At 46.6% G+C, this 23,860-nt stretch overlaps 1 protein-coding gene across 1 annotated transcript in view; it reads right to left on the minus strand.

The window, feature by feature from the left end:
- Nucleotides 1-23,293, minus strand: part of HOMER2 (homer scaffold protein 2) — a 50,001-nt gene extending 26,708 nt beyond the window's left edge. The window contains exons 1-2 of the mRNA XM_031587677.2: nt 23,037-23,293; nt 3,920-4,076 (exon numbers count right to left, since the gene is read on the minus strand). Of these exons, the coding sequence (XP_031443537.2) occupies nt 3,920-4,076; nt 23,037-23,137 (258 nt within the window). The 5' untranslated portion in view covers nt 23,138-23,293. The remainder of the gene's footprint in view (nt 1-3,919; nt 4,077-23,036) is intronic.
- Between the last annotated feature and the right edge of the window lie 567 nt (nt 23,294-23,860).

Consider the following 23,860-nt stretch of genomic DNA (forward strand, 5'->3'; position numbering starts at 1 on the left):
GCTACCATACCCCGCAATTTCTTTTCCTGTGAAGGGAAGCTCCTCTAATCTAAGAGTCACCTTTTGGCAAAGTACCCTAGGGTATTTTTAACAACCATGACTTAAAATAATTTCATTTCCACAGGCAAAGAAAATAATTTGTTTTGAATCTCTGAGTACAGAACTGGTAGAACTCAGAATTGCCAATAAATGTGCAGAAGATGCCCTGCCTCCATTCATGGGAACAGAAAAAGCGTCATCATGAAGAGGTGGGTAGCAATTAGGACTGGTACAGGAACTGAGAAAGCCAGAAATATACCAAATATTAGCAGATTTACACATCATCCATTCCTACTACCCCAAATATCTGCTGCCAAATGTTGCTGGGGCTCTGATTCTGCCCTCCAAATCACACCAGAGCTTCCTGGTACAATGCACCCAGAGCTTTGTGTGAGGGCACTGTAACAACCAGAACACAAAACACTTAACAACTAAACAGCTTCATCATACTGTATTACAAACTGGATTCACCTTGGGGAACAGTATGTGTATACTGATTGGCAAAATTTGGCCCATACTCTCATTCTTAATAATTGCAATTTACTTCAGAAACAGACCTACTTATTTTGCTTTTCTAACTCAGTAATTTTTCTTGTTCTTTCTTCAACACTTTAGCAAAATTATGCCCAACTCACTATCTTCCATCTTCAAGACAATTGTTAGGTAGCAAACTCTTTAAAATCATCTAGCAAATGGGAACGAGCATCAGACAACATCTATTTTCTCTGAAACACAAAGCCCCTCTTTCCCTAACATATATTTACCAAAACTACTCTTGCAATCCATTAGTCTTCAACTCCAATTTCATTTTATTTTTTTCCTAATCACCTGATTAAAGATCCCACAAACAATTCCAGACTGCCACCTGATGTAGCTCTCACTGCAACAGTTTACTTGGCTCCAGCAGTCTCAAAATGCTCCCTACAGAGTTTATTGCTGGTTATTAATCTTTAAGACAGCTTTATGTTCTTTGTTAACAACTTATTTCTCTAAAGATGAAAAGAATACTGTCACAATCACAGGTTTTGTAGGCACATAACATCAGAACGTTTGAAAACGAGGGCAGAAGTTTGCTTCTGAGGTCCAACAAGGATTATATTTCTTTCTCAAATTCTATATGGAAACAAGTTCCATATCCTCTCCCTCATCTACACTGCCTGGATAATACACATTTCCAATTCAAAACAAGCAAAAACAAACCCACCAATAGGGGCATTACCACGCATCATTCCAGCAGACGCTGGAAGATATCAGTCTGAGCAATTTGCATGCTTTCCAACCTCCTTTCTGCCTCTAAATCGCAGCATAATGTAGGTCATTTTTAATGAGGAGCCTTGCATGTGGCTTCCCCCACACACTACACAGCAACTAGACACTTCTGAGTTCACGTTCTCCCTGCATCACTGCTGTATTTTGTCATTTTTCAACAGGTTTGGCTTTTGCCCACAAGACTGCGGACTTTCATACAGCAAAGTCTCTTGGCTGCCTCATTAACTCCAGATCGGTGTGTGCTCTTGCATTTTACTGTACCATTTCCACCAGCATTCATTATGCTGCAAACAGCCTCTGGCGAGAAACTTCTTAAAACATCATGATGAAATTGTTTTCTAGACAACATACAAGTCAATTATAATGCAATTAAAAGATAGGCTAATCTATTCCTTTGTTTGGCAGTGGTATATCAGTTAACATCATGGAGTGAGTTTATGGTATCTATGAAATCGTTTGCTATAAATTGTTTTCTACTGTCCACAGCACCTCTTTTTGCGTAGAAGATACAGGAATTATAAAACCTGTTCTCTTCCAGGCTTGGAAATGGAGAGAAATTAAAGTGGTTTGAACTGGGCACGGCCTGCCAGGCTGGCAGTGCTTCTGAGGGGTGCTCAGCCTGCTCTGGGCTGGCTGTGCAGCCTGCCTTGCATTCTGCATGGCAGCAAGGCCAGCAGGCTTCGGCAGCCCTGTGCTGTTCTGCATTCTGGATTTAAATGATATTTCCCTGCAAGTCAGCGTGCATCACCAGTTTGTCTAAAACTGCTAGAACAGGCACTTTGCATCCAAGGATGCTGAGCTGTTGGAGATGTGTCCTTCATCCACACCTTCCCTCTAGGCCCAACCACTTCTTTCCCTTGAGCTTCAGCTTTCTGTCATTAAAAGAGGGATAATTTTGCCTGCAGCAATGCTAATCTGCCCAATACTTGCCAACACACGAAGACTATTCTAATAAGTGACATGTAAGCAGGACAGAGCCAACCAATGCTGCCTTCACACTTTCTCACAGACCTACCAGGCTTCACTTTGGGAGAGGAAAGTAGGTCACAACGCTAAGCAGTAGTTATGTGAGGGAGAAGAGGAACTTTCATCGTTAGCTGGGTACAAACACCCTTCTTTTTCCACATCAACACTCTTAAACGGACAGGCTGGGAAATGGGACTCTCCAGAGTCGAGTGTGCAGGCAGCATTTCTTCTCAAGCTGCTCCTTAATCAGCACGGGTTCAATACAAGAGGAATAATTCATGTGATGAGCAATTGATCCTTGCTTGGGAAGCCCCAGGGGAAAGTTTTAATTCTAGGGCATGCTCAAACAAGGGGCTGTTTCCTTTTGGACAGATGAAGGGATTCTGAAACCCATCCAGTCTACAGCCCTAGGCAGGATGCTCCGGCTGCAGGCACATGGCTCCCCCTACACGCACAGTAATTACTGGCTTTTCATTAATCGCTCATAACGCATGTGTGCACACCCACAAACCACACAGGCCACAGGATGTGGCACCAGCCCAGCTGCTGGAGCCTGGAGGTGAGCATACCAGCATGAACAGCATAACGATGGCCATGCATTAGTGCTCTACCGATGTCAATGAACATCACCATCAATTTAAACAGGTGCTTTGGCTGATTTATAAGCCACTATATAACCAAATACAGCACAGAGGGTGTTTGGAAAAACAAACATTTTAAATAAGAGTGACAAATATAAACGGATTATTATGGGATGATTTCTGAGGTAGCTCTCTCCCAGAACAGTAATATTTCAACACCCTCATCTGAGCAGGAACATGGGTAAACAGGCTGTAAATTTGTCTTCTTGTTCTACGTTTTGCACTCCTGCAAAAAAATAACCAATGATTTTTGAGCAAGATTGGAATGTTTTAACTTACGCTTCTGTAGACTGCTAGGGAAAAGCAGTCACCTCACAAGTTAATCTGGGGGGGACAAATTGAAAAAAGAAGGCACTAAAGGTATTACAGCAATTGTCAATTCAAGTGATGAAGATTCTTGCAGGAAATACTTCAGAACATTGTTTGGGGATGTAAAACAAAGTCAGGAAAAAAAAAAAAAAGCCTGTGTGTGGGGAAAACATCTTCATGCCTAATTTGTCACTCAACGCTGATGAACTCCAGTAGAAAAGCTGTAGAAAATTAATGCTAACCTGTAAACATTTCAACCATGCAAAATGGAATATGTACTTGGCATTTAAATCAAAAGCCCTAGTCTGCACATATCTATCTCCTTGTTCTCCATAAAAAGAATGTTTTTTCACCAAAGAGACCTCAGTGTTATCTACCTAGCACAGGAGGTGGGTTTAAGCACTGTGCTACAGACTAAGTGTTGGCAGTTTAAGCCCTTGGCATATTAAGACCGTGAAGTCAAACTAATCAGAGATAAAATCCTGCCTGGGTCAATTCATTTGGGAAAAATCACTTTTAAGTTGCTGTCTTTTCAATTGTCACTACGAGTGTCCACAATGGATTATATATAGAAAAAGCAAGTATTTATCAACTTACGTGTTTAATGCAGCTCATCTACATCTACTGCCAGCCAGAGCTGACAGCCGTGATGCTCTCCACACAGAAAACACACTGGGATACCATCAGCCTCCTACCTTGGCTCCATCCACACTGATAATCCGATAGCTGTTTCTCGTGCTGTCATAGAAGTAGGAAACAGTTACAGCCTGCTTGCTTGCGGGGACCCAGTTCTTCTTCGTGCTGGGGTCAATTTGGAAGACATGGGCTCTGGTGGTGAAGATGGGCTGTTCTCTGGAATAGGGAGGGACAGGAGAAATGGATGCATGAGTCTGCAGAAGATGAAATGTCCCAGAAGCCCAGACTTGACCAGGCAGCACAAAGCTAACTCTTCTTCCTTGTGTTATGATGACTTCGTAACCCAAATTTTCCTCAAAATACCTATCACCAGGAAGGGATGCTCTGTGTGCTCACTCTTTCCACATCCACACATTCTGCCAAAAGCACCAACAAACCCCACACAGCTGGCTCTCCTGCTCACTGCTGTGAGTCTGCTTGGGGCCAGGATTGCTCTGCAGAGGTGCTAATGATGCTAGCAAAGCAAAGGCGCGGTACAATTACTGAAATATTAAAGTCCCTGTCATTAAAACTGCACTACTCCGTGGGCAGTTAATCGGCACGAGCAGTAAGGGGGGAAAGAAACAGGCCCCAGGCCCCATGCTGCCTGCCAGCATATGACTGCATCGGGTGAGGTGTGGCCTCCCTCATCCCATCCCTATGCACCATGAGGAAGCCTCATACCCGGTGTTTTCTGCCTTACACACAGGCAACCCAAACCACAAACAACAGCAGAGTGGATGCAGGGCTGGAAGGACAAGGCACAATACACACCAAGGCTTCTAGAGCACAAATAACATCACTTACAGGCAGCAAAACTCTTTCAAGTCACACCTTTAAGCCAAGTTTAGAATCAAGATATGCTGTTTATATAAATACATATATTAAATACCTGTATGTAGTTATGCTTTTTGTTCTTAAAAGCAACAGCATACAATGATATATATTAACTGCACTATTCAGTATATCTCGGTACATACAAAATGTTTTATCATTGATAGCTGAATTTGACAGAATTCTGACACTATTCAAAAACAACTGTACTACAATAGAGTCCACCACTGTTAACTCCCCAAAATATTTACCTCATCCACACACAAAGCAAATGAAGGCAGACACGTGAAAGGCCAGAGACATCTCTTTGCACTTTACTCTTTCCCACATATACAAATAAATCTCTTAAATTATTCTCAGTCCCATCATTTTGGAACTATGTTTTTATCCTTTTTTTTTTTTTCAGCTGCTTTTAAATCCACCTCTTTTTAAAACACAAAAACTTCAAGTACTGCATGTAGGAACAGCATAAACCATCACACACATTCTCAGTCATTACACTTGAATTAAAATTGAGGGGAATAGCTCAACAACACTGTGTGATCTTGCAAAGCCCCACAAGGCCCCAGAAGGGAGAAAATGACATGATTTTCTTTTTCCTTGCAAGACATATGTAAGGTTTTACATTTTCCAGGGGCTGCCATGCATGTTTCTGGATAGACAGCATGCCGAGCTGCATGAAACACTTCAACAAAATCAATTTAAATTACAAAGGGACTGCTATGTTACAACTATGGAGGAACATCACGTACTGCACCTCTTCCTCACCAGCCACAACGGGAATCTGCCTCCCATTTCCAAAGCTACCATCACTGCCGTCCCTGCCTGGGAGGAAAGCAGGGCAGAGCTCTGTAACACTTTTTTAACACTTCCATCACACGTTATATGGGATTAGCAGCCTAACGTCCTTGGAGGCCATGGGTCTGTTTGCAATAAGGAATGCAGGGAAGGGAGGTTTCCCCCAAGCGATTTATTCCTTTACTCTAAAAATATACACGTCCCCTGAGTGGAGGATAATTTAGAATTTAGCCTTCTACTTAGCTGTATATTTTTAGCAGATTCTATTGTTTTTACTGATAGTAATATGACCTATATATATATCGCAGCCTGAACTTTAAGGAGTTGCAGGCTTTTCCTTCATAGAAACCCAACCCACAAGCAACCTTATAAGCACGTTTCTGTTAAGTCACCTTAAAAGTACAGAAAACACTGCTAAATTTATGCCCGGCCTCACTGCAGCAGCAACCATACAAAGTGAATGTGGAGATATCCAATAGCTACAATGCTAACTTGACACTTGTTTGGTGCACGAGCCCCTCTGACCTGGTGGCAATGGGAACATGCAGGTGAGGAGCAGCAGCTCCGCCAGGCAGCTGAGATGAGAGACATAAATCAAGAGACAAAGAACTTATGAATGTTTAAAACTCTCATGAATTTTAAACAAAATTGTTAATGACTGATTAAATACATTTCTCTTTAAGGGGAAAAAAAATCAACTTAAAATCAACTTGCCATTAACATCCACCATTTAGAGTAAAGCAGCTTGAAATCCAGCAAATGGAGGTCTAAATTATAGCCAATGATCCTTTGTTTAATAATGCAGATTAAAATAGAGAATGCACTTTGATAAACTGTATTATTAAAGATGGCCAGCATGTTCTATAAATACGATTATAATTTTCAAACCATGGTTTTATCTATTTTAGTTGACTTTTAACATCCATCTCTGGGCTATGTGAGACAAATTCCATGTAAAAAGCAATAGTTCCCCATTACCTAAGAAATATGCTGCTAATCTTCTCATAGGCATTATAAAAGCAAAAGAACAGAGGCTCTAAAGCTCAGTAGCTGCATCCATAGCAGTGCAAGGTGCAGTGCTCCTTTACAGTTGGTAAATAATCACGCAAATTATATGAGTGCGTGTCTTTAAAATGCATCTGGTGCAGGATGCACATGCCTCCAGTCCATGCAGCAGAGCAGTTTTTGGAATGTGATGCTTCCTGCTACAGGCCACCTTCTGCACATGCTGAGATTTACACTGCCTGACAGCTGCGACAGATCTGCAGTGATGTGCTCTAACAAACATTAGATGAGGGTCTTTTGAGAAGGAACAGGGGTAGGTATGAATATAAGATCCTATATTGTGACATACTACTCTGCATCACTGCAACAAGATGCAAAAACACATAGTTGCTAAATGCAGCACGATAAGCACTGTGCCAATGGTAATTTGGATCAAGCATCACTATTACTGCCTTTATGACAGTGTAACAAAATGAACCAATCTCTTATATACATATATATTTACACGGAGTGTAATTTGGAGTGCCACATGTGGTTATTAATGACAATGCAAAAATAGGCAACATTGCTAAAACAAAGAGTTCTGTTCTCCATGGTCCCCATCCAGGCCCTGTGGGACCAGGACTGCACCAGCCCCCAGAGCCACCAGGAAATGCTGGTGCTCCAGCTTCTTAAAAATATGCAGTATGGATGAGGAGGAATCTGGAGGGCAAGGTGCATGAGGAGCTGCTGACGGCACTTGGTTTGTTCAGCTCAGAGAAGAGGCCTCATGGTGGCCTGCAGCTCCTCACAAGGGAAAGGCACTGAGCAGCATCAGGCGAGGGTCAGATTCTTCATTGAGAAGGTGGGCCTGTTTTCACACCTCCACAAGACTCAGTTGTCCAAATCTAACCAGAGCTGCAAAAGCAGCTGGGATTTTCAAGTACGCATTATCACCATCAGGTAGCACAGCATGGAGCAGAGAAGAGGCAAAAGCTAAGTGTGGATGTTTTGCAGATGTGATGGCAGCAAACCAGTGTTACAAAAGCAGGCAGCTCTCTACCCTCCCAAATTGGCATGTGCTAATTAATTCAGGTCAGTGAAATTTCATCAGATGCAACACGGAAGGCTGGGCACTGGCTGCCAGCACTCATAGCCATCAGAAGCACAGAGCCTGCTCTGACTTGCAAGACTGCAAAATCGGTATCACGGAGCAGGCAGGTGGTAATGGCTCCATTTTACATCTGAGGAAGCAGCCATAAAGAACGAGATGGCATCCTGGGATAACGGAGCCAGTAGCAAGCCTGGAAACAAAATTAATTCGCCTCATTTCCCATCTGCAGCTTCACTACTGCTAACATCACAGGGTAGTTTGATAGCAGATCTCCCACTCTGGGAAATTTTTGATCACATGACTGGAAAAGCCTAACTCAACAGATGAATATTCACTGCTCGACAGAAGCAAATATTGTAAAAATTAGCAATCTCAGCAGACCTGAGGGATGCTGACAGAGGTTTCAACTCCTGCACAAACCACATCTGCCTGGCACTCTGCAGTAGGAGGTGTTCTTGCACCTGGTCAGCTCCTGTTGGTCCTGAAATGGGAGCAGGCCTTCTCACACAGCTATTGCCACAGCAAAAATTACTTGAAAGGATGGAGAAGCAATCCTGAGCAAAACAGGGCAGGCAGAAGAAGGGAAGAGAAGGTATCTGCTGTGTGCAGCAGATGGGTGACCAAGCCCAGAGAGACAGGTGGGATGAACAGGGCACAGCTGCACCCAGGCTTAGCTCTGCTGTTACTTTCCTGCTGCAGCAGTGCTAACTGAGGGGGAGGTCATGCAACTTGTTCAAATGGCCACTGGCATAATTCTTCATTGCTCACTTTGTACTAGTTTCAGTATCAGCTCACCTGCAGAAATGTATTACATTCATGAAAAAGAAAGACATCTTTTTAGCTCCCATCTTTTAAAGTCATTATTATTTCAACAGACAATGTAATCAGCAAAAGTGCTTCTTACATTTGTAGGAAACATAATAGTTCCAGTTACTTAGACCAAAAAAAAAAAGAAAAAGAAGAAGAAAAAAGACCAGCTAGCTGAAGAGAAATTTTCTGTCAAAAGCACAGATGTTAATTAATCTCATTTTTGATTAGCAGCTGAGTAAGTCCAAAAGAATAAGTCTTCAGGACAAAAGCTCTCAGTGCAAAAATCACTGCAGAGTCTGGAAGAGCTCACAATACCATTAAGCCTTTATGAAGACAATATATTAATGAAAAGGCTTAAGGTGGACAGTGAAAAAGCTCACACTTTACTTCTGAGCTATCTCCAAGCAGTTATTTGCCTTTTGAGACACTCACTGAATAAACACACACAAGAGGCAGAAGCTGAAAGGACCCTGAACTATTCCACTATAGGTAAGATTGTTCTAAAAATAAAATTAAAATTAAAAATCACACAAAAAAATACCACGTATAGGCATGTGTGCAAAAGTGGTCATTACTCTTGTTATTTCAGAGATTCTTCCTGAAAAGGCATTGAAAGAGAATCCATAAATCTGCATTTCTGGAAAGGTTTACACAGCCTCCAGTGTACATAGGGATAAATTCAAAACCAACAAAACTGGGGGAGGGGAGGGAAAAGAAAATAATAGTACTCTGTTTATCCCCTTTGCCAGGTTAGAAACAAACTCTCCTACCCTCAATGAGGAATGAGGCAGCATCAGCACATAAACAATCACTCCTCTCCCCCCAAAAGCCTATAAATTCCTGTGGATAGGTTAAAATTACATCCATAGGGCTCACCTCAGCCCTAGCAGTGTCAATGTTTCCAGAACAGCCTCCTCCAGAGCACAGCGCTCACCTGTCATATTTCAGTGATAGACTGGGATCCGAAATTGGAAGCATAAATCCTGGAGCAGGTAGCCCCATGTCTGTAGGAGGGCAGAGGGGCTGCCAGCCTGCCCTGCTGCCAACTTCTCCCACCCAAGCAGGCGACATGCACTCCTCACAGCTCATAGACCTGCAAACATGCACTGGATTGCATCCCATATGGCTCAGGCTGGGTAAGAACAAAGCCAGCACAGCACAGCCTGGCTGGGGACATGCCCTGCAACAGCTTCCTTAAGTAGCACCTGAAAACAAGATTCTGCACACCCCAGCCTTGCCGCACGTTGTCCCATCTTCCTCACATCCACGTGGGTTGGTGCCCCTCTCACATTAACATAGTGAGATCAGGAAGGAGAAACTAACATCAATACAATGCTTGGAGCAAGATGGGAACGAACTAACTTTGTGTTTGCAAACCAGCAGGAAAATCCCTCCGTTTCTATTATTGTTATCAATCCTTTGCAATGTCTTCTGTGTTGCAGAAGGCTGGGGATATTTTCAGGTTGTGTGCACTGTTTGGTGTTCATTTAAAAATGAAAGGTTAAATGTCAGAGGATATATGATCAAAATACACGGTATCTACAAAGGCAAAATAGGAACAAAAGACCTTGAGTGCATCTGAGCATGCAGACCCACTGCCACCAGCAGGGCAGCATCTTCATAATCAGGATTAAAGCTCAGGACAGTTTCCTTTTACTTGTCATAACCATTTAAATGGCAGATGAGGTCATCTGCACACAAACAAATCCACAAAGTTTATTTTAATCAGTAGCATAATCAAAGCCTTACTATTGCAAAACAACATGATTAAAATCTCCATCACCTTACACACCACGGCGCTAAGCAGATCCCTGGAGCAGAGCACTTTTCTGCACTAATCCACACACACAATTATCAATATCCTTTTCCATACTATATTCAAACGCTCTCCCTTGAGGCTTTTCTTCCACTTACACTCGGGGGAGAGGGGGGAGTTGGAGGGGGGAGCTTATCAGTTCAGTTTAAAGAACAAGCCAGATAACTCCTTCTGATCGACCGCCTGAAGGAGCGAATCAGGAACTCCACCAAGCGTAACGCCAGGAGAAAGCGATCGGGCTCATCCTGCCCACGGCCAGGCATGGGTCAGCTGTGCCCTGTGCAGGTACACGGAGCTGCTGGCACAGCACCACGGGGCTCAGCACTGCCCAGGCCTGGGTGCTCTCTTAGAGGACACAAAGCGTCAGTGGATGGCTTAACACAAGGATGCATGCTTTTAATGAAGCTGAGGCACGTAAAAATTAAAAGCAATTAAAGAATAAGCGATTCACTCCGTAAAGGATTAGCGAGACGCAAAGCCGTGCTCACACCAGGTTTTCAGCACACGTCTCAGCCTGCCTGTGCTGACAGCAGCGGCCTGCTGACAGCAGTGTCGTGTTTAAACAGATCCCCAGTTCCAGCCTCCTCCTCGATTAAGCCATCCAAAGGACAGAAAACACCAAATGCAGACAGGAGCACACAGACTGTATTTTAAAAGGGGAAAGGACAGCTCTGAGTGCAAGCATGTCTGCCACAATCTCAGCCCCCAAAGGCCTGGACGTGAACAAGTGCTGCCACAGTGAGCACCGTTCTGTGCTCTGTGAGTTTGGACCACGTGGAGCAGATTGCCATTCCCTGGGAATTTCAATTGGATAGCTTCAACAGCTGTAATACTTTGTCTGCTGCTGGCACGTAGCAGCACCTCTGAGGAATGGAAGAACAGCTCTTAGAGCTACTGCATTTACAAAGGCTGCTCTGAAAGTAATGGCTCCTATTCTATGACGCTCAGAGGCAGAGATTGGGTGGGCTGGCAGCAGAGGTAGAACCTTCCCACCAATATCCCATTCCATGTTGTTGCTGTGGGACAGATGGCAGCAGAGGGGCAGCCTGACAGAATGTGTCTGGCATGGAAGTGTGGATGGAGCAAAGGAGTGCCACTAAATGCAGAATAAAAATACACCCACTGACGCTTGCTAAACATTTATGGGGACCAGCCAGAGGATGTAAGCACAGTGAGGTGGTGTTGGTGTGTTTCAGCAGTGACGACAGTGACAGCAGGTCACCTCCACTGGTGCAGATTCTTACGAGCACGGCATCCAGGCTCTGGTTCATTGCTGATGAAAACACATAGCTAATGGTGGTGACTAAGCTGAAAAACAGCGTTAACTTAACTGAGAATTTGTTCTATCAGTGTTATTGTGCTCTTTGTATCTGTTGCAGTTTCCATGGAAATAAATAGGAGGCATTACTTTTGGAGCGACCTACATACCAGCAGCCAACAAGAGCACTTAATGGCATGTTTTATCTACTTCAAGTTAAAAATACAAAGGAAATTTCAAACACTTAGAGGCTAATGTTATTCATTGATAATTTTAATCTCTGCCAATATAACACCATCTGCTGCCATCAGATTTACAGAACAGATCTCAGGAATGCACTTATTCATTGGTATAAAAAAGCCCAGCACAGAAGTGAGGATTCTCTGAAAATCTCCTAAGCTTCGGAGAGGAGGAATGACTCAATCTGAGAAACAACCTGCAGGTTATATGCAAAGAAACAATGCATACAGAAACACACAAAAAACCACTACTCCTCCTCCCACAAAGAAAAAGGAATAGCGCATCAGCAAAACCCCCACAGAACTAAACCCCTACTAACTCTGCAGTAAAGCAAACTGCACGTATCTGTGGGCAGTACAGAGATAAGATTCTCCCAGCAATTCCTGAAGCCAACAGCCACCCGTTGGCAAAGCCCTCCACTCCCAAGGCCTCGACATCCCTGACCGCGGCGCTGCTGCCCGGGCTGTGGGGGTTATGTGAGGTGTGGGCTCTGCGAGGATTTCGCTTCGAGCATCAGCATTTTTCATGTGATGCAGGTTACATAACTAGGAGTTATAATGCAAATAATGTGAAAAATGGCATTCTTGTATCAGCAGACTCAGAAATTAGCGTGGGCTGGCTGGAAATACACAAGATATACAAAAGGAAGCACACATTCTTGCTATGAACTTCCTATCCAAGATGTGGCTGGGTAAGACTTAAAACCAGATGAGGAGCTCCCTGGGTTTTTTTTAGATGTGCATTACAGAATTCATCCAAGTTCTGAACAGCCACTGACAGGGCCCCAGAACTAAAGTATCTCCCAAAATTAAGGCATAACATTTCTCCTTCACATCAGTGCAGACTTTGTTTTCTTAAATAACATCTGTCAAGGGTGAAGGATGCAACTGAATGGCACTTTCCCCCATCTCATTTATTTATTGACTACAGCACAGCCAGACAGGTGGGCTGATTCTGTCAGCAACTGAAGTTGCCAGGACTGTGAATACTGCCACTTATGGATTGATAAATGGACTACATGGACTAATTGCATTTCAGCCTCTCTGGACAGATGGCAGATCTTACAGCCATATGCCAATTATTTCCACCACACCAAAATTATATTAACACTTACCAAAAACGTTTAAAGCAATGAGATAATCTAAAATACTTTTTTTTTCCCCACAGACTGGGATAGAACCAACTCAGAAGGGCCAGGCTCTCTCTCAGCATTCCCACTGGGCTCAGGCTCGATGCCGACAGACATCACACAGTTATCGATGGGAGCAGATGAGTCCCCAGCTGGACACAGCACTGCTGTCATAGCCAGAGGAGAGCTCACATCACTATAGCTGTTCTGATTGCCCTTGTTTAGCTGCAGCTATCAGCAGTTTGATATTCCAGCCACTCTGTGAGCTGGCTGTGCTCAGGTACATATATACTGTTCCTAACGTATTTTTTCCAAATCCCTTTCTGCTGAAGCTGTGCTTTAAACCCCCACCAGCTGGACTGCAACCAGGGACTCATCCCACTCAGCTCCGGATCAACACCACTAAGTTGGGCAGTGCTACTTCAGCGCAATGCCTGGAGCTCATCCATTTCCCAAATGCAGACAAAGCACCGATGGGTGACACATCAGGCCAACACACATCCCCAGTGACACAGCCTTCTTGTGGCCACGTCCTTTATCAATACTCTGCTGTAGAACTTCAAGCCTATAGTGGGATCCATGGGGCAGCGAATTCACCTTTCAAAATCACCAAAGAGCAAATGCAGGAGAGCTGATCCTCCCTGCCCTAGGTTACTGCTTCTTTACACCAAACAAACCCGACCAAAATCAGTTCAATATATTCTAGCTAGGCTTTTTATGCTAGAATAATAAGCCATGTTACACAATTCAATGACTTTTTGCTTCATTTGCAGAATATAATTCCAAACATTGGTTTTAAGATAGGATTAAAAATCATGTCTTGTGTTACATAGCAATTTGATTCAAGTGCACCCTCGTGGCAGGAGACACTTTGCTAGTGGAGGCACATGCATACACTTTTTATACCAGCAAAGGAGGCACCATTTTCCCCTGCTTTCCATGAGTAAATTATAGCAAGTCAAGAGCTGGGAACTGAGCTTTAGATCCCATGGTCTAAAATTAGTGCCTGGTGTTAACATGCAGGATGGATCAACTGCTCACCCAGCTGCTGCAAATAAGGTGCCAATTGGTGAGAAGTTCTTACTATGCTTTTTGCAGGTTTACACTTTAGCACCCTAGAAGTTAAACTGGTTGGACTCAACAGGCCTCTATTACAGAAACTGATGTTCAGAGAGATCTTTTAAGATTTACTACCCTTAAATGGCAGGGGGGAAAAAAAGCATTTCAATGCCCACTTCTCCACAAACAAGCAGACTGACCCGCTGTATCACCACATAGTCACCAGTGAAACACAGGAGCCACCTCCAGGAGCAAGGACAGGTGGCAGAAGACTGAGAAGGCAAAAGGCAGGACAAGAAGCAGAGATCTGAGGTGCTAGGTGTGGATGGTCCTACTAGCCTTAGAGAAACCAGCCACTATTGTAAGGAATAAGAGCTAACACTGAACTGCCCAAACCGCCCAGCAGCCACGTGCCTGGCCTCTCCTCTGGCCAATAATTCAGAGGACATCCAATAATGGAGCTGACGAGCATAAACTCTTTCCAGTACAGCCCTGTGTCACTTGTGTGAATGTAACAGTCGTATGAAAGCGCACTATAAATCAGTGCAATGTTACATTTCCACATTTCATGGGAGAGACCTCCCAGAGCTTGCTGCACCTCCTCAAGACGATGATGCCAATTCATAAGGCAGGAAAGGAAAGATCAAACAGGGATTAGATATTTTGATTCCGCTCCAAACTCTAAGACTTCATTTAAAGCTTAAAATATAAGGACTTCAGCAATTCCTCCCACACAGAATTTGGAACACTAATTTCTAAGTCAACAGAGAGACATTCCTGTAAAGGGATCTAAACAACGGGCACACAGGGTTACTGTTTTGAAAGCACAAAACTCAGAGCAGAGACTGCAGAGGGAAGAGAGGTGACTGTGACCACAGGAAGGCCCTTGCCCCAGGCACCGCAAGCTGGAGGCAGCTCTGCAAACCCAGCCTGCTCTCTGCAGGCCAAGCCAGGTGAAACTGGTGGGAGCACTGGGCTGGGTACTGCAAATTAAGTCCTCCAGAGCTAAAGCATCTCCCACAGTATGCAGTTCTGGAGGTACCAGAAAGCAGATGCTCAGAACTACCTGTGCCTCGGGAATGACTTCGAGAAGAGCAACACCAAGGGGGCTGTGAGAAAACTTTAAAGACATTATTTGTCCTTTGGATCTCTCTGAAGAGAGAGTTTAACATTATGCAGAAAGCCCATTCTCCTGCTCTGAAGCACAGAAGGAGGTGAAAGCAGCATGGAGAGAGCTCACGGAGGAAGCACAGGTCCATGCGGACCTGTGGAGCTGTGAAGGAGCTTGGCCTCCCCACCCATCCCCAGGCCACTTTCCTAAAGCAGCAGCAAGAAAAAGACCATAAACAAAATCAGAGAGTTTCTATGCATTTTTTTTTATTATTATTTATTTATATGATCCCTGAAATGAAAGCTTGTAAGACAACTTCTGTAAGCAAGCAACAAAAAACAGGCTCTCTCCTGTAGTGGAGTACATATAAGTGACAGACAGCTGTCATACACGCAAGATAAAATCATCAGGAAGAGAGCTCTCATTCACCTGTGTGAATTTAAGGCAGCTAAATCTCCTTTATTGTCTCATGAAAGAACAAACTTCTCCCTCTTCCAGCTGGAGGAGTGGAAATTACTGTGACAATCACTGGATTACGCGCACACAGACACAGTGTCCGAAGAGGCATCATCTCCTCCCATACACTCCAGGGCAGTCGCTGCTTTACCTGTGAGCACCTGGGGCTGCACCACCTACACAGAAGCCTCTTGGCAGGTATGGCAGCATTTTGGCTTTCTGGCTGCCAGCATCTTAGGGTACATGGAGGTGGAAGAGGTGGAGGCTTACCTCTCTCCTGGATGTGTGCAGGTATAGCCTGGTTAGACATAGGATGATGCCAAGGGAGAGGCAGGGGAACACCAGGGCAGGAAGACGTAAATCCTGGAGGTGTCATAAATAATAGGTCACTGCACTGGGGACAGCTTTGCACTGGTGTCTGAGCTGTCTCCCAGAACTGGCCTTCTGCCCCATCCCCGGGCATCACTGACACAGCCAGTAAGTGGCTGTTACACCCCACATGTCCTCCAAGCAGTGCAGCAGCCCCTGTGTGGCCCCAGGCTCTGGCCACTGAGATGTGCTGCACTCAGAGCATCTCTCCCCTTTACTAAAATGCTCTCATTGACAGTTTCCAATATCACAAACCAGATCACATGCTCCCACTTAAACTACTGCAGGAAGACATTTTAGATGTGTGCAACAGATTCATAGTGGGAAGCCTGAATACAAAAGCCCAATAAGACTGGGAAATGAAACAAAGGCAACAAGCAAGTGTTGCTACTGCAAATCATAGGACAACTCACCAAAGCACAGAACCTGAGTCAGTCCTTGCAATGCAATTAATATGAAGTAGAGACAGCGAGCATCTCTGTTGAAGCACTATGTCTGCATAAAGGAGAGCCTTGCTCACTGCTCCCAGCACTGGCTCCACTACTGTCCTTCCTCCAAGGCAAGAACAAGCAGTAATACATACTGAAAATAAGATGCTCAGACCTCCACATGATAAAATTCATGTTTCCTTTCCAGGTTTTTCAAGATTGAAGCTTCATATTTTTTTCCTCAAAACAGTGTTCCCTCTGTATTGAGAATCTACTGCAAAGGATTAAGCAGAGGCAAACAAGAAGTAATTACACAGGGCACTTGAACACACCACTTCACAGACTACAGAAGGAAGGATCTTCAGCACAACTAGGAGTAGCTCTAGGAAAAAAATATATATTGTACAAGCTGGCTATGTAGTCCTGAATGTATTCCAGACAGGTCTCTGCTGCCTTGCTGCATCAATGTACTAAACTGGGCTGGTATGAATGCAGTGGCAGGGCTTCTTTATTGTTACAAAGCAAATGCCCGTGGGGAGCAGTACCTCGCAGCTTCAGAGGGCTCATTCTGTGCTCCAAGGTGTAGGCAGAGGAGTGCAACTCCTACAGAAAATTTGGAGTTCCTAAATCCTGTAGGCTGCAGTGAGAATTCCAGACGGAAACAAGGCAGTTTGTCACTTCAGCAATCCCTACAATCTCACATTTTAATAAACCCCGTCAGATAAATAAGATCAAGCTGGCGTGTGGGGGGGAACATGAGCTGCCACAGAAGGGAACCAGCTCTGCACAACAACCGGCAGCCACTTCTGCTCACACCTCCACTGCCAGGCCCTCCTTCCCCTGTGTCAAATCTGCTGCCTCTTCCCCATAATAAAGCCACAGTTGTTTTGCAGCTAACGCTCCCAGCCTTGCCAGCCTTCAACATGAAGCCCACAAATCCTACAACACCTACACAGCAGAGCCTACTGCTCCCATATGAGTCATTAAGCAGGCTGTCCCGCTTAGTGATGTCATCCAGCAACACCGATTTTTTTTTTTTTTAAAACAAATCCGAAAATGCCTAGGGCATCAATTATTTAAAATATTTTCTTCATTTGAATCCTGACCTCAGTGGCAAAATTATCATTATGAAGCATTTCCAAGCAATGCAAGAGGGCCCCATCGCCTCTAATGGTCGCTGCATCGACGGGGAGCGAGCAGCCAACCCCTCATGCCACGCAGGAGGTAAGCTCTGAACATCTGAGCCAGCAGTGCTGGGCAGATTTCTCTCCTACGAACAGGCAGAGAGCAGCTAGGATGTGTCATCAAAAATATAATCAACGATCAACTGCAACATCCCATCTCATCTCGTACATTTTGCAGGAGCAGCTATTACGCAAGCCCTCCTCACCGTCCGCAACCTGTGCGGAGTGATGTGTGGTTGCGGTGCAGCAGTAACCTTCCTTGATGTTAATGGCCTATTCCCTGCCTAATTGCTCTTGCCATTAAAAGTGCTCCTTTATAGCTCAAGCTTAAATGCTTCCTGCCTTTGTTTGAAGGCAGTGCCCTTGCCTTGCCACATTCTGAGATTTAATAACAGGATTGTCAGCTATTTACAGTGCAGAGTTGAATTATTGGGAGAAACTTTGCTGAAATATGTTCCCCTAAGCACATTTACATCCTAAAGAGCCACCACCAGAGCACAACATCAATAAGCCACACGCTGTACTTGCAGCACACAAGGTGCACGGAGGTGATGGACGGCGCTCAAGGTGAAAGCGGGCACGGAGCTGACCGTGGGACACCCTGCAGGTCTCCCCACTCAGCAACTGCCCTATCAAAAAGTCAACAGGAAAACCAATGGCTGACTCAAAATACTTACGCTTCCTTAAATATATTTTCATGGGTGAGGCTATTTATTGTAGGCACTGCATTAATGCAAGCAAATGAGTGAATAAAGAGCAATGCAGAAAATCAAGCTTTGAAACCAGGCTGGTGCCCATGCTTTGGGTTCCCAGCAAGCTGACTGCTCCTCTCTGTCCCTTCCAGCCATACAGGAAACCCACTCATGCAGTTTCAGACACTTCGTCACATCCCAAACCAGTTAAAACTACTTTCAGTTAAAGGAGCTGAACATCAAATAACTCTTCTTAACATTTCAAATGATGCTTTTGTTACCAGGAGACTTACTAGCCCTACTCTTTTCAGATAGAAGAGGAACATCCCAACTTCAGGGAGGATATTTTATTTATGAGCCTGTCCTCAAGCGGCAATCAAATTAAGTGATTAATTAGGCTAGCAGCTGAAAGAAACTTGGCTGCGATCACTTTCTCAGCATTAAAGTTTTCTTTTTGCTCACTGTCTTCCGCACTGCCTGCATGAGTAACTTGGGCTTTGAGTGTGCCAGGGCACTCCTGCCAGTTGTGGATTTGTGCTGGTGTATTTTGCTGACATTCTCTCTAGCAGACTTTACAGTCTCCTGAACAGGCTCCTGAACCCCCAAGTCTATTTCTCATGTCATTCATTCATTCACCCTGTCTTCCTGCTCCCCTTCTCTTTGTCTGTTCCACAATTTCTTCCAATCTCTTATTTTCCTGTGGCTTTACTCGCACTGGGATTTTTTGCACTAACGCGGTTGCACACATTTATCTGCAGCATTACAAACCTCTCACATTTCTGTGTCAGAAGGGACGAGAGCTCCCAGCCAGCAGCAGGTGTGAGGGAATGCCCCAACACTGGAACAACCCAGTTTGCTGGCTCACCCCACAACACAGCAGTGCCGAGGACACACACGTCCTTATGGCAGCCAAACGTCTCTGCCCCCACCTCCCTGAGCTCTGTGCCTCTCCACCCTGATTAAAGTTGTATTAGACATGTGAAAGGAGTTACAAAGAACAGGTTTTATACATTCTGTTGAGGTCAACTGAGTTCTCCCATCCATTTCAGTGAACTCAAGATGCTGCTGCAGAACCTGAAGCTCTCTGGACCTGACTTTTCCACTGGACTGTGTGCAGACACCTCTATCTGCACACACAGACGCTGAATTCTGCAAAGTGGAACAGCAGCCATTCGTCCCCACAGGCAGAAATAGGAATAGCTACATAAGGAAGCAAGGCGGTGAAGAACCGAGCATCCCCCAGCCAGCTGCCTCAAGAATCACAAGAAGAGCCGTGGCGTCTGTCAGATCTCAGCCTCTTGAGCTCCAACACGACCACCAGTTGGAAGCTGAGCAGTAGGACTCCCCCTCCCAGCTGAAGCCCCGCAGCAGCACCACGTGAGGGGGCATGAGGCTCTGCTGATCCCAGCAGGCACTGGATGGAGGCCACAGGGAACATCCCCTGCACCAGGATGCTACTACCCACCTCAGAGCTTCTTCAGCAGCTTATCACCATGGTATCTGAAGTGCTGTGGGTACTGGGAAAGGCCAGCTTGGACAGCATCCAAAATTAATATCCTCCCATAACACTATTTTCATCACCTCTTTTGTGTCCTTTACCTTTTTCTTCCCTTCTCTTCCCTTTAGACTTTTACCTCCCAAATCTTTGCAACCATCCATCCGATGGACGCTGCTACCAGCAGAAGGGAAAGTGCTCTTAAATGTCACTGCATAATAAAAGCACTGTTCTCAGAAACACCAGCCCCTAAGTGCCCCTTATCATAATAAACACCACAAGAAGGGCACAGATGTGCACAGGACCCAGGCTCTGTGCAATGACATTGCTCCATCCAGTGCCTGACCCAGGCTTGGGACCTCACCTTCTCCATCTCCCTGCAGAGAAGGCAGGGACACCCACTGGGTGCCCATGGCAGCAGCACGGAGCAGCACCTCACACCAGCCAGCAGAAATGTCTGCTAATTCATCATTAACCTATAAAGCACACACACAGCCACACTCACATCGCTTTCATATTGGTAGGCAGCTTTCTGCAGTCATCTCTAGCACTCAGAGGCCTGATTTTCACTTGATATGGTTTTATAAAAACAGATTTGAAACTTGAATTTATTGCCAGAGGATATTTAAATTAGCTGAATTTTAATCCAACAGATAATATAAATACCAGCTTCAGCAGCAGTGATTTCCACATCTAATCCAAACTTGTCACATGCCTCATAACAAGAAGTATTTTGTAACTGACAGATAAGGAAATGCAAAGATACTAGAGAAATGAAAATTGTAAAGGAGCATAAGCACAAAGGATGCAGCAAGCCAATACCTCCATAAATCACCTTGTAAGTGAAGCAGCTTCATAACTGAAAAGTTAACTTATACTGCTCAGATTGAGGTCAACTAAATGAGACGATGGCTGTTAAATTGGTGGACACAGCCCATGGACATCGGAGCCACAGAGAAGCTGCCCATCTTCTGGGCTTTGGTTGCACTTGGCTTGCAGCACCAACACACAAATCAAGAGATTTGCAGACAAAAGCCTCTACAACTGGAAATTTGGTACAGTGTGTTATTTTTAAGCTAAGTCCCTTGTGCTATTGAGCTGCTGGCAGCTGTCAGACAAGTTGGGTACAAGAACGCTGTGACTCACAAGAAGGTTTTCCCTACAAAGTAAAAAAAGTGCATAGTGAGACCTCAAACAACAGTTTGACCCAGAGATATGGTTTGCATGGACACAACAGACACTGTACCAGACTGGTTTTGCTCATACACTTTTTGTTTCAACATCCCCTGGCTTTCAGGCTCCATTGGTTTTGAGCACATGAATGACTTTTGTAAAACTTGACACTACCTTGCTGCCTACTAAGCTGAACTAAAACAACAGTTTAAATAGCTCAGCTCACAGCTAATAAGCAATTTAAATAGCTTTGCTGAGCTCGAGTGGCTCTATCGGGTTTCATAGCACCATCCGTCACTGCCAAATCCATAGGAAGCACTTAAATGAATCAATTAGCAACAGTCACCCCCAAAGGAAGAAAACAGAAATAGAAAATAAATAATAATAACATATTTTAAGTGCTAGGAGTCGAGTTATTGCCGCAATTCCTATGGGAATCTGCCCCACACGTGACACCAAATTGAGCCTGGGAAGCAAATCCTGTGGAATCACTGGGACAAAATCTGCTCTTTCAAATCAGGCTGAGCTCTGCACTGCCCCACACAGCACAGCACGGGGCTGGGTGAGCACAGAGGTGCCCATTTCACAGAAGGAAAGGCTGCAACACACACAGGCAGAGATGGAGATGGCTCCGGGCCAGGTGTACCGAGCCCTCCTACCAAGACTTGAAGTTCTCTGTGCCAGAAAGGTGAATGGCAAGGTAATGACGTGAGACACCTCCAATACATCCATGCAAAAAGCACCTTGTCTGCACTCAGCACACAGCATACCGGTGTGTGCAGCCCATGCTGCAGCCCTGGGAATGAATGGTGTCAGGAGCATGAGCTCCCTATCAGACCAGCAGGAACTAACTGAAGCCACACACATTGAATGAGGTACCGAACCAGACTGGAGAGTGCAGCCCAACCTGCACCCACAGCACCGCAGGGCCCTTCTTGGGGCAGCACAGCACCAAGCAGGGTTGGGAGTGCTGTCTCCATCCCCTCACTGCACTTCCCAGCTGAGCTCACCCAGCAGCACAGAGAGCAGATAAAAACAGCGACAGCAAACACCTGCCCTTAGAGACACCCAGGTGCAGGGGAACAGGTGGGCTTCCCTCGGCCAGGTGTTGCTGCCCAGCCTGAATACAGCAGGGCTGCACTGCCCCAGCAGCAAGTGCATCATGATGCTGCTTTCTAGGACCCCAAGGGTACTTTATTTAATTCTAGTGGAACTTTACACGGTGAAGAAGCAGATGAGCCCCTTGTTATCCTGCAGTGAAACAATAGGAGACATCCACTTGGATCTTATTTCTCCCCTCTGCCTCTGGATTTTTATTCAGTGCTGCCGGGTATCAAATTCAGGCACACGCATGGCATTTTAATTCATTATTTATCCATATTGTCTCAAATTATAGCACTCTGTGATGGCAACACACCAATCCCGAGGGGGAGCTTGCACAACTGAAAGCAGCACAAGGATGCCCGGAACCTGGGGAGCAGGACCCGGCCACAGGGTAGGGGGGGAGTGGGGGTGAGAAAAAGGTGTAAGAGAGCATAATGGCACCAAACTAAAGCAAACTGGGCATGTGGACTTGGAATCCCCCGAATCGTTTTGGTCCTGAGGCTCCCCAGCCTTTAGGCTGAAGCCTAAGGAAGCACGTTCACCTCCGCTCCGATGTTCAGCTCACACACCGGTCGAACGCCGGCACTCGGCTTTTGTCCTCGCGTTAAAGTTAGAGGATAGGAGAAAGGCACGAATGCTTTGGGGGAAACTCGAGATGAATTCTGCGAGAGATCACCGCATGCGAGCAGAGATTAGAAATAAAAGGACGGAGGATATCTGCACAGATCCCCGAACGCCCGACACAGTTCGGGCAAGTTTCGGCCACGTTTCCCGCAGCCGTAGCGGGGCACGGGCAGCTGCCGGCGGCTCCGGGCTCACGGCACGGCGCTGCCCGGGGCTGAGCGCTGCCCAACGGACCCCCGCCCGCTCCCCGCCGCACATCCCCGGCGCTGCCCGCCCGTCCCGGTGGGTCCGCACCGCCGGCCCCGGGGGTTTCGCTCCAGCCGCTCCGCCGGCGCGGCTCGGGTGGGAGCTCCCACCGCGGGTAGATGATTAATCGCGCTACAAAACGGCGGCTCCCGGAGCGACCGCAGGGCACTCCGGCACCTGCGGCGGGGCCGGGCCGGGGCTCGGCGGACTCACCCCATGTCTCGGCACCTCTCGGAGGCGGCGGCGGCGGCGGCTCCCCCGGGCGGCTCCCCGCGTTCGGCGGCCAGCGGCGGCCGGGTTCCCACTTCGCACATGCGGCCGCCCCGCTCTCGGCTCCCGGCTGCGGCGGCACGGCGAGGCGTCCTGCTCCTCCTCCTGCCGCCGCCTCCCTTCCCCCTTACATAACCTCCCTCCCGGGCGGCGGCGGCACCGAGCAGCCTCCCGCGGCACCCGCCGCCCCGCCAGGCGGCAGCGCGGGGGCGGTGGGGCGGAGCGGGGCGGAGCGGCGGGCGCGCCCCCGGGGTCCCTCCGTTCCCCGCCCCCGGCTCGGGCAGGAGCCGCGCTGCCGGGATGGAGGTGCCCGGCAGAGGTGGAAACCCCGAAGGGAAGGAGCAGCCCCTATCTCCCGGCTCCTGCCGTCCGCCTCGGGGGTGCCGGGGCCAAAACTTTGGGGGAAGTTGTGGGGGTGGCTGCCGAGGGTCCCGTGTACCGGGACCGCTGCCCCGACGCCGCGACATTGAGAACGGCGTGGAGCCGTGAGCCGACCGGATCCGGCTGCGGTCCGAGAGCCCGGAGAGCCCTCCGGCCCCGACCCCGGGGATGTCCTGTGAAACACAAGCTGGAGATCTCCTGGCTCAGAAGGGAACCGGCTCTGCCCGTGTCTTTTCGCGCTTTTAATCTGTTTTCCCGGGGAAACGATCAAATCCCCGCATCCTGCCATGGATCCCAAGGAGATCTGGGACCACCGGGCGGCTTCAGCCCCTGGCAGGCCGAACCCCCCCGGCCCGGCCAGCACCGCACCAGCCAGCCCCAGGCAC

The sequence above is a fragment of the Phasianus colchicus genome, chromosome 12, assembly GCF_987193195.1.
Source record: "Phasianus colchicus chromosome 12, bPhaCol1.hap1.1, whole genome shotgun sequence".
Taxonomy (NCBI): Eukaryota; Metazoa; Chordata; class Aves; order Galliformes; family Phasianidae; genus Phasianus; species Phasianus colchicus.